The sequence below is a fragment of the Theropithecus gelada genome, chromosome 19 (genome assembly GCF_003255815.1).
Source record: "Theropithecus gelada isolate Dixy chromosome 19, Tgel_1.0, whole genome shotgun sequence".
Classification (NCBI taxonomy): Eukaryota; Metazoa; Chordata; class Mammalia; order Primates; family Cercopithecidae; genus Theropithecus; species Theropithecus gelada.
This window is the reverse complement of record NC_037687.1, coordinates 42,689,690-42,701,778: the sequence shown is the minus strand read 5'-3', so window position 1 is coordinate 42,701,778 and position 12,089 is coordinate 42,689,690. Positions and strand designations below refer to the sequence as shown.

At 39.8% G+C, this 12,089-nt stretch overlaps 1 protein-coding gene across 3 annotated transcripts in view; it reads left to right on the top strand.

Annotated features, from left to right (window-relative positions):
- The window catches only part of ZNF527 (zinc finger protein 527), a 29,487-nt gene extending 17,799 nt beyond the window's left edge, over positions 1-11,688 (top strand). For all 3 annotated transcript variants that reach the window (XM_025368091.1, XM_025368092.1, XM_025368093.1), the window contains one exon: positions 9,238-11,688. In XM_025368091.1, the coding sequence (XP_025223876.1) occupies positions 9,238-10,811 (1,574 nt within the window). In that variant the 3' untranslated portion in view covers positions 10,812-11,688. The remainder of the gene's footprint in view (positions 1-9,237) is intronic.
- Positions 11,689-12,089: the final 401 nt, after the last annotated feature.

Genomic DNA, 12,089 nt, shown 5'->3' with positions numbered 1-12,089 from the left:
CGCCCGGCTAGTTTTTTGTATTTTTTAGTAGAGACGGGGTTTCACCGTGTTAGCCAGGATGGTCTCGATCTCCTGACCTTGTGATCCGCCCGTCTCGGCCTCCCAAAGTGCTGGGATTACAGGCTTGAGCCACCGCGCCCGGCTAGTGATGTTAAGTTTGAACACTTAGTGAAGGTAGTGTCTGCTTGGTTTCTCCATTATAAATTTCTTATTTTTCTCTTTGTAATTAAGAAATATCTTGGGGGAGATACTTTGAGATTATTCAGTTTCTTCTGTAATTTTTGCCCATTTATTTTAGCATTTATTGCTGGATCTCTTCAACTGTTATTACTGTGGTATTAACCTAATGTTGATTTTTTTCCATTTCCCTCTTGTCTTTATGTATATTAATTGTGATTGTTCTGTAGGAAGAGCTGCTCCTTCCAATCCATTTACTTATATATTCAATTATATTTACAGATTTTTTTCTATGAAGTAAACCTAATTTACCTCATAGAATGTAATGACTTCATAAAATTTAAATGGATTTATTTTTAGATTTATGGATTTTTATTTCTATGAAGTAAATCCAATGAATCATTATTTTGTTTCTCAAATCATTCCAGCTTTGAATGTTGGAATCGCCTTCACTTTGGTTCCTTTGACCTTCTGACATGCCCCCGTACATTTTTTGAGCACATCCTTCCTTCTGGCACAAGGTATTCCAGGTTCTCTTATTTTTCTTGCCCCAGCCTTGAATCAACCACTTCTCCAAGGAGCCCTCATTGCTTTATTGGGAAATGGTGTTTAGAAATCAAGCTAGGTATGCTCTAGGCTACTGGGATGTCACTAGGCTACTGGCCCTGACAGCAGCTAAAGCTAGGAAACAGATAGATAGATAGATAGATAGATAGATAGATAGATAGATAGATAGATAGATAGATAGATAGATAAAGCTAGGAAACCGATAGATAGATAGATAGATAGATAGATAGATAGATAGATAGATAAAGTTGGAAACAGATAGATAGATAGATAGATAAAGCTAGGAAACAGATAGATAGATAGATAGATAGATAGATAGATAGATAGATAGACAGATAAAGCTAGGAAATAGATAGATAGATAGATAGATAGATAGATAAAGCTAGGAAACAGATAGATAGATAGATAGATAAAGCTAGGAAACAGATAGATAGATAGATAGATAGATAGATAGATAGATAGATAGATAGACAGATAGATAGAGCTAGGAAACATAGATAGATAGATAGATAGATAGATAGATAGATAGATAGATAGGTAAAGCTAGGAAATAGATTAGATAGATAGATAGATAGATAGATAGATAGATAGATAGATAGATAGAGCTAGGAAACAGATAGATAGATAGATAGATAGATAGATAGATGGATAGATATTTACACACACACCCCTATATTTATTTCTGCCTCTTTTTTTTCCATTTTTTATTACCTTTATCTTTTTATCTACTAAAACTATCAGTTTATATTAATAACTTGATTTATAGTCCTGCTTTACAGGGTTTATTATAGCCTTCCTCCTTTACTTATTTGTAATTTCTTTTTCTGATAATGAGAAAAAATATATTTACCTATTTGTTCAATTTTAGTATACACAAAAAGTACTTTCAGAATTTCTAATTTATTTCTCTGTGAGAAACAAATTTAACAACTAGATTTAGGTATTCGTGTATAGTACTTTTTGTTTCAGTCTTATATTGTACAGTCAAAAATACTATTTCCAAAATTATTTAGGTTAATTATTTTAGGTCCATTTGTTACTGTTTTTTTTTTTTGAGATGGAGTCTCCCTCTGTCCCCAGGCTGGAATGCAGTGGCTCAATCTCAGCTCACTGCAACCTCCGCCTCCCGGGTTCAAGTGATTCTCCTGCCTCAGCCTCCTGAGTAGCTGTGACTACAGGCGTGCACCACCACCCCCAGCTAATTTTTGTATTTTTAGTAGAGACATGGTTTCACCATGTTGGCCAGGATGGTCTCAATCTCTTGACCTCATGATCCGTGCCAGCCTTGGACTCCCAAAGTGGTGGGATTACAGGTGCGAGCCACCCTGCCCAGCCCATTTATTACTGTTTATAACAAATGTTCTATTTTGCATTCCTACTACGTCCTGGTGAGTTTTAATTTTTTTTTTTTTTTTTTTTGGTATCTAAAACATTACTATGCCTCTAAGATCAGAGCTATATAAAATAGTATAAAGTAGATCTCCAAAAAGTATTGTGCTCTCCTTGTTCCTACTACTTTATTCTTTTTCCCTACTTCTTCCTACCCATTTCTCACCCACCCCTTGTATGTTACCGATGTCCTTAGTTTCAAGTTTATCCTTGAAATAAATGTTTCTCTTGCACAAATTAGCAGTTACATGTGTAGTTTCTTTTATCTTCTTTATATGACAAATAGTGTGCTATAGATACATTTTGGTTTTATCACTTAAAAGGAAATCACTTTATATTAGTTCGTGAAGATCTTCCTCATTTTTTTTTTTTTGAGACAGAGTCTCACTCTTACCCAGGCTGGAGTACAGTGACAGGATCTTGGCTCACTGCAACTTCTGCCTCCTGTGTTCAAGCAATTCTCCTGCCTCAGCCTCCTGAGTAGCTGGGACTACAGGTGTGCACCACCATGCCCAGCTCATTTTTATATTTTTAGTAGAGAAAACGTTTCACCATGTTGGTCAGGCTGGCCTTGAACTTCTGATCTCGAGTGATATGCCTGCCTCAGCCTCCCAAAGTGCTGTGATTACAGGAGTGAGCCACCATGCCCTGCCCTTCTTCATTTTTTGACTGCTTCATAATACTTCATTATGTGCCCGTTATCATAATTTATTCAACTACACTAATGTATGGTCATTTAGTGTTTGCAATATTTTACAGTTGCAAAAGATGTTGTGATGAATAACCTTGAACTTACATATATTTTTTATTGTTGAGGCTGTATCTTCGGCATGGATTCCTAGATGTGGAATTGCTGAGTGAGTGCATATACAGTTTTTGTGTTTTTTTTGTTTTTTGTTTTTTTTTTGACAGAGTCTCACTCTGTCACCAGGCTGGAGTGTAGTGACCCAATCGCGGCTCACTGCAACCTCCTCCTCCTGGGTTCAAGTGAGTCTCCTGCCTCAGCCTCCTGAATAGCTGGGACTACAGGTTTGCACCACCACGCCTGGCTAATTTTTGTATTTTTAGTAGAGATGGGGTTTCACCATATTGGCCAGGCTGGTCTCGAACTCCTGACTTTGTGATCCACCCACTTCAGCCTCCCAGAGTGCTGGGATTACAGGCGTGAGCAACCGCACCTGGCCATACATAGGTAGTTTTATAAGGAATTGCTACATTCTCCTCCAGAAAAGTTGTCTGCTTAGTTTTTTTTTTTTGTGCTGTAATAAATTAGCACACATTTAGTGACTTAATACAACACAAATTTATTATAGCTCTGGAGGTCAGAAGTAAAAAGTAGATCTTACAGAGCTAAAATCAAGAGGTCAGCAGTGTACATTCCTTCGTAACGCTCTATAGGAGAATGTGTATCCTTGATTTTTCATGCTTTTTTTTTGTAGATGGAGTCGTGCTCTGTCGCCCAGGCTGGAGTGCAATGGTGTGATCTTGCCTCACTGCAATCTCCGCCTTCCGGGTTCAAGTGATTCTCCAGCCTCAGCCTCCCGAGTAGCTGGGATTACAGGTGCTCAACACTATGCCCGGATAATTTTTGTATTTTTAGTAGAGACAAGGTTTTGCCATGTTGGCCAGACTGGTCTCAAACTCCTGACCTCAGGTGATCCACCCTCTTTGGCCTCCCAGTGTGCTGGGATTATACAGGTGTGAGCTACCATGCCTGACTGAATTTTTTTTTTTTTTTTTTTGAGACAGAGTTTTGCTGTTGTCGTCCAGGCTGGAGTGCAGTGGTGCGGTCTCGGCTCACTGCAACCTCTACCTCCTGGGTTCAAGTTATTCTCCAGCCTCAGCCTCCCAAGTAGCTGGGACTACAGGTGTGTGCCTATACACTTTTGTACACTGTATAAAAATACAAAATTTCTGTATTTTTAGTAGAGACGGGGTTTCGCCATATTGGCCAGGCTGGTCTTGAACTCCTGACCTTGTGATCCACCCGCCTCGGCCTCCCAAAGTGCTGGGATTACAGGCGTGAGCTACCATGTCTGGCCTATTTTCAACTTTTTAAGATAACTTTAAGTATAGGGCTTATATTTAATACAGATTTGAGTTTTACTTTATAAACCAGTCTGATTATCTTTTCATTTTAATAGGTGAAAGTCTAATTACATTTCTGATAAATTTGGGCTTAATCCTATATTTTGTCTTATGTTATATTTTCTGGGTTTTATAGTTTTTAAAAAGCACTTTCAGGCTGGGTGTGGTGGCTCTTGCCTATAATCCCACCACTCTGGGAGGCTGAAGTGGGTGGATTACGAGGCCAGGAGTTCGAGACCAGCCTGGCCAACATGGTGAAACCCTGTCTCTACTAAAAATACAAAAATTAGCCAGGCGTGGTGGTGTGTGCCTGTAATCCCAGCTACTCGGGAGACTGAAGTAGGAAAATTGCTTGAACCCAGGAGGCGGAGGTAGCAGTGAACCAAGATTGTGCCACAGCACTCCAGCCTGGACGACAGAGCAAGACTCCATCTCGGAAAAAAATTAAAAAATAAATAAATAATAAAAATTAAAAAATGAGCCTGGCATGGTGCTGTGTGCTTATTATTCCAGCTACTCAGGAGACTCAGGTAGGAGGGCCACTTAAGCCTGGGAGTTCAAGGCTGCAATGAGCTATGATAGTGCCACTGGACTCCAGCCTAGGCGAGGTGACAGAGCAAGACCCTGACTCAAAACAAAACAAAACAAAAAACACAATGTGTACCTTGAAGTAAAATTGCTGGAACATGGAAGTGCATGTTTTAATTTACAAGATACTCAACTTGTTCTGGGAAGTGATTGTATCAGTTTATGCTCGTACTAACAATGACAGTGTCTGAGAATGGCTTTTCCTTCCTCTCTTGATGTTCTTCAACTTAAGTTTTTGATATTGTCCTTAATATTGTCTAACTGAAATTTCTGCTGATACGAGGAAGGGAAATGCTCTTATGGTTTTAATTTACTAGTGATATTATTGAGCATCTTTCCAGGAATGCATTGTCTATAAAGTTTTTCTCTTCTGTGAATTACCTGCTCATACATTTTTTTGTTTTGTTTTTTGAGACAGGTTCTCGCTCTGTTGCCCAGGCTGGAGCGCAGTAGCATGATCTTGGCTCACTGCAGCCTCTACCTCCTGAACTCAAGCAGTCTTCCCACCTCAGCGTGTGCACCACTGCACCTGGTTAGATTTTTTGTTTATTTTTCTTGTAGAGATGAGGTCTCACTGTGTTGCCCAGGTTGGTATAGAACTCCTGGGCTCAAACGATCCTCCCTTCTCGGCCTCCCAAACTGTTGGGATTGCTGGCATACTTCCATTTTGGAGAATGTATCTTTTTCTGGACATTATTCATTTTTCTATAATACATGTTTTAGTTGTTTTTTCTCAGATTGTCCCTTGCCTTTTGACTTTGTGGTGTTTTCTCCCACACGCAAGTTTTCAAGGTTGATGTCAAATTCATTCCCTTCAACCAGATGTGGTCAGGATGGTAGTGAGGAGGCCGTGCTCCCCTTCACTGTGTTCTCTGTGTCTTGCAGGTTTTAATGCTCTAAGTGTGTTTCTCTGGATATTTTTTCTTGACCTTTTCCACAATGATAAATAATTTTACAAGTCAACCCTGGTTGAGTTCTTTCACAGAGATTTTGGTGGAAGAAAGGTATAAAATGCAAGGGCTTAGGTCCCATTATTGGTTTTGGAATGTTCTTTTTTCATAATTTTCTTTTATATTATTGATAATTTTTGTCCAAGTTTCTTTAAAATAATTTTCTTAAGTTCGGAAATAAAATCCTTATGGAATTCTGGTTAAAACTGACCTGATATAAATTAACCTGTGGTAAAAATGTATGCATATATTATTTTTTTGTTTTCTTGCAATTATATATTACATTGATTCATTTAAATCTTGCTTAGAAGAATTTCATAACATTTTATAGGACTTTTTTTGTGTTCTTGCCAACCATACTCCCTTCTCTCTTCCAATTACTTACATAGCAGTTGTCATCTCAACTCACTGCCTTCACCTCAGGTTCTCTTCCACTGTCTTATCACTTGCAATCTGGCTTCTACCCCTCTAGTTTAGCTAAATGCAGGTACCCTTTTTCATTTTCATATTCCTCAGCTTATTGAGATGTATAAGATAGTTCTTACCACTATCCATTTTCTCTTTTCAAAACTCTGTTCTCTCCCTTTAACGGACTCTTTCCCCTGTTTTTCTGTTGTTTCCTCATTTACCATAAGATCTTTGTCATATTAATGTGGATCTCTGTCCAGTTCTGTCTAGTAGAACTTTCTTTTTTTTTTTTTTTTTTTTTGAGACAGTCTCGCTCTGTCGCCCAGGCTGAGTGCTGTGGCATGATCTCAGCTCACTGCAACCTCCGCCTCCTGGTTCAAGGGATTCTCGTGCCTCAGCCACCTGAGTAGCTGGGATTATAGATGTGAGCCACCGTGCCCAGCTAATTTTTGTATTTTCAGTAGAGACGGGGTTTCACCATGTTGGCCAGGCTGGCCTTGAACTCCTGGCCTCAAGTGATCCACCAGCCTCAGCCTCCCAAAGTGTTGGGATTACAGGCGGGAACCCCCATGCTCGGCCTCTAGTAGAACTTTCTGTGATGATGGAAATAATCTATATGTGTGCTTTCTTTCTTTTTTCTTTTTTTTTGAGACGGAGTTTCACTCTTGTTGCCCAGGCTGGAGTGCAATGGCACGATCTCGGCTCACCGCAACCTCCGCCTCCCGGGTTCAAGCGATTCTCCTGCCTCAGCCTCCCTAGTAGCTGGGATTATAGGCATGTGCTACCACGCCCGGCCAATTTTGTATTTTTAGTAAAGACAGGGTTTCTCCATGTTGGTCAGGCTGGTCTTGAACTCCCAACCTCAGGTGATCCGCCCGCCTCGGCCTCCCACAGTGCTGGGATTACAGGCGTGAGCCACCACGCCCGGCTATATGTGTGCTTTCTAATACAGTAGCCACTACCCACATTTGGCTTTGGGTACATAAAATGTGGCTAGTGTGACTAAGGAACTGACTTTTTAAAATGTTACTTAAATTTAAATTGCTGCATATACTTAGTGGCTACCATATTGGATAGCATACAGTCTTTTAATCAAGGGGATCCAATCTGTAAGTCTATGTGTAAAGATAGTGGTCGGAGCTTCAGGCACCTCAGAGTCTCCCATGTTGGAAAATATCTGTAGTCTTCTCCCATCAGGCTTCTTTTATTCAGCATTAAGTTAGTTATTGTATAAATCTGCTATTTGCCTGGAGTAAAGACTTATTTTTGGTAAGATGGAGTATAGTGGCTTCAGGTGATGCCTACAAGAGATGAGATCCAGGCAAGTGAGTGAGGGAACAGAAGTAGTTGTATTTCTAGGGAAAGAATGAATGGTATGGACCTAACAAAGGATAGGCGAACAAGGCCTCTCAGGCCTGGGTGTAGACAGGTAAGAAAATCCAAGGCGGTGCTTAGGACAGACTGATAGGGATGAGGCTTTCCTTGGGTGAAGGGTGTATTGGAAAGAAGAAAGATACAGATGAATAATATTTCCTTTTCAATTTTGTTCTGACCTATACTGGAGACAGCTTTACTTTTCAACAGATGAGAAACTTACGGCAAAGACTGTATCTATTTAACCCTGAAATGCCAAAGTATGTAGTTCTAAAATAATCCCTAACGACATCTAAACATGAAAATGTCGGCCAGGCGCGGTGGCTCAAGCCTGTAATCCCAGCACTTTGGGAGGCCGAGATGGGTGGATCACGAGGTCAGGAGATCAAGACCATCCTGGCTAACACGGTGAAACCCCGTCTCTACTAAAAAATGCAAAAAACTAGCCGGGCGAGGTGGTGGGCGCCTGTAGTCCCAGCTACTCGGGAGGCTGAGGCCGGAGAATGGCGTGAACCTGGGAGGCGGAGCTTGCAGTGAGCTGAGATTCGGCCACTGCACTCCAGCCTGGGCAACAGAGCGAGACTCCGTCTCAAAAAAAAAAAAAAAAAGAAAATGTCTCTGTCACTGAATAGTCACTATATTTTGGAATCTTGATTATAGCCTTGAACACCAAGCTCATATTCTCCAAGAATTATTCCTTAAGTAAGCTAGTGAGTTTTGATCTCTTTTTTCCTGACACTTATACCTATAATAATCTGTATCATATTAGCTTATCCTTCATTATGTGCCATATGGAATTATCATCTGCACAGGCTTGAGTTCTCAGAATTTACAAAAGGTAGAAAGACCTTGTGTCAGGCTTTCCCGCCTTTAGTAGGTACTTTGGACCTACTAATAGGTTCTATGTATTTGAACATATTGGCTGATTATTGTGGTGTGAAAAGGACTTTCTCATTTTTTGAGATCATCTTCTAAAAAATAGTTTTCTTTCCACCTTACTCCAACCAATATCCTCTCCTGAAAGTATCACGTATCTTCTCAATAGGCATCATTTTCCCTGAACGATGAGAAAAGCTGATGGACCTAACAAAGGATAGGTTTATTTTAGTCACTGAGAAAAAATATATGTAAATTTTCCCTGGACCCTGATAAAAATCTTAGAAGTTGTTGAACAGCATTAGTGGGAAAAGATGCCATGAGATTAATCTGGCAGCAGTCATCCATTTAACAACATGTTGACACTGTCCAAGGCATTGGGTGCAACAGTAGAAGAAAAAGGAGTGAACATCAGTCCCTGCCCTCATGAAGCTTTCAGTCTTATGAATACCAGTGCCGGATGGACTGGAGGCTTTAAAGACTAGAGGCAGGGAAACTGGCTGTGATCTAATCAAACATCCTCAATTCTTTATCTTGTTAGCATTTAGCTTTGCCTGCCTTTTGATGACCTGCATTTTACATGTTTCCCCAACTACCACCTTCTACTACCATCAACACATGTACCTTCCCTTCTCAGCTCTCTTTATTCTTTGTGCTTCCATTGTCTTTTGATCATATTGCATGGCCATATTTGGGCTATTAGAACCACATACTTTCTACCCTCCTTCCCCCCAGTTAAATTCTTCCATTTCTTCTATAACAATTTTCTTCCTCATAGCAAAAGAACAAAGGAGACATTTGCTTTCTTGATATTTTTCAGACTGGGAGTCTTGGTGTGAAATCAAGGAATTATCTCCAAAATGGTTCATTGATGAAGATGAAATATCCCAGGAGATGATAATGGAAAGGCTAACAAGTCATGGCCTTGAATGCTCCAGTTTCAGAGAAGCCTGGAAATGTAAGGGTGAATTTGAGCTACATGAGGGAAATGCGGAGAGGCATTTCATGCAGGTGACAGCTGTTAAGGAAATCTCTACTGGGAAAAGACACAATGAATTTAGTAATTTTGGGAGAAGCATACCCCGGAAATCAGTATTTTTAACACAACAGAAAGTTCCTACCATAGAGCAAGTACATAAATTTGATATTTATGATAAACTCTTCCCCCAAAATTCAGTCATAATTGAATATAAAAGACTCCGTGCTGAGAAGGAATCTTTGATAGGTAATGAATGTGAAGAATTCAACCAGAGTACATACTTTAGTAAAGATACAGGAATTCCTCTTGGTGAGAAACCTTATGAAAGTCATGATTTTTCAAATTTCTTAAGTTTCCACTCATTACTTGCTCAACATCAGACAACTCATTTTGGAAAATTACCCCATGGATACAGTGAATGTGGTGATGCCTTTAGCTGTTACTCATTCTTTACTCAACCTCAGAGAATTCACAGTGGAGAGAAACCATACGCATGCAATGACTGTGGAAAAGCCTTTAGCCATGGCTTCTTTCTCAGTGAACATCAAAGGACTCATATTGGGGAGAAGCCTTATGAATGTAAGGAATGTAACAAAGCCTTCAGACAGAGTGCTCACCTTGCTCAACACCAGAGGATCCACACTGGAGAGAAACCGTTTGCATGCAATGAATGTGGGAAGGCCTTTAGCCGTTATGCCTTCCTTGTTGAACATCAGAGAATTCACACAGGTGAGAAACCATATGAATGTAAAGAATGTAACAAAGCCTTCAGACAGAGTGCTCACCTTAATCAACATCAGAGGATTCACACGGGAGAGAAACCCTACGAATGTAATCAGTGTGGAAAAGCCTTCAGCAGACGCATAGCCCTTACTCTGCATCAAAGAATTCACACAGGAGAGAAACCCTTCAAATGTAGTGAATGTGGGAAGACCTTTGGCTATCGCTCACACCTGAATCAACATCAGAGAATTCATACCGGAGAAAAGCCCTATGAGTGCATCAAATGTGGGAAGTTTTTTAGGACTGACTCACAACTTAATCGACATCATAGAATTCACACTGGAGAGAGACCATTTGAATGCAGTAAATGTGGGAAAGCCTTCAGTGATGCTTTAGTTCTAATTCACCATAAGAGAAGTCATGCAGGAGAGAAACCCTATGAATGTAACAAATGTGGGAAGGCCTTCAGTTGTGGCTCATATCTTAATCAACATCAAAGAATTCATACTGGAGAGAAACCCTATGAATGTAATGAATGTGGGAAGGCTTTTCATCAGATCTTGTCCCTAAGACTACACCAGAGAATTCACGCTGGAGAAAAACCTTATAAATGTAATGAATGTGGGAATAATTTTAGCTGTGTCTCAGCCCTTAGACGACATCAAAGAATTCATAATAGAGAAACGCTCTGATTATAACAAGTATAGGAAAGAAAACATTTGGTTACCACTCAGTCCTTATTGAATATTAGTGAGTTCTTCTTGGTTAGTAATTCTTTGAATGTAGTTCATATTTCAGTTCATGAGTATCCATTATTTGAAGTAGCTCAGTAGACATCTGTTACTTTTTTTTTTTTTTTTTAGACAGAGCCTCGCTCTGTTGCCCAGGCTGGAGTGCAGTGGTGCAATCTTGGCTCGCTGCAGCCTCTGCCTCCTGGGCTCAAGCAATCCTCCTGCCTCAGCCTCCTGAGTAGCTGGGATTACAGGTGCCTGTGACCATGCCTGGCTAATTTTTGTATTTTTAGTAGAGACAGGGTTTCACCATATTGGTCAGGCTGGTCTCGAACTCCTGACTTCAGGTGATCCGCCTCCCAAAGTGCTGGGATTATAGGTGTGAGCCACCATGCCCGGCCACATCTGTTACTTTTTGATCTGTTCTGTACCTGGCTTACCCCACCCTCAATGTATATGATTCTGGTGAAACTGTTAATCAGGGACAGTAGTGGATTGGTCACAGGCTGGCCAATTATTTCCCCCAACCTAGTGATAAGGGATTGGCAAATGGCCCTGTCTGGATCAATGAAGTCCTTTGCGAGTATTCCTATGGGTAGTAAGAGATTTTTTTCTGGAATTGCAAGTTTCAAGGATTTAATAAGATTAAAAACTCACCAGGAGCCTTTTTGCCACTCATGAGGAAAGCTTTCCCAAAGAGAAATCTAACAGAGGAAAATGGAGACGAGAGACAGAAATCTGATGATATTGTTTGATCTCCTGGATCCAGTCATTCCTGACAGCTACACCATCCTTTTTCATTTTTTGTGATCCAATAAATTTCCTTTTATTTATTTTTTCTTAATTTGGATTAGATTTTTGCCTCATGGAATTAGAGTGCTGATTCACACATTCTGTGTTTGCTATACATAAGAGAAAGCCTTAATTTTTTTCGTGACATAATTATTTATACTGAGGAGAAACCTCATGATATAACAAGTTTATCAAAGTTGAATACACAGCCTTCATAAAACTGAGATAATTGTTACATTTTATTTGTCGATAAAATTATTTTAGTGTTTCTTAGTTTTTTTCACAATATGAATATTTTAAAATTCACCAAGTAAAATTCTTTAACAGGCTTCCCCTTAAGGAGTTGAAATCATTTGTCACAGTGACTCACCATGTACCTGTAAAGAGAGAATGGAAAGCTAAGGGAATAATGGTTTCATTTGTTTAATGAATGACTCTTCATCTTCA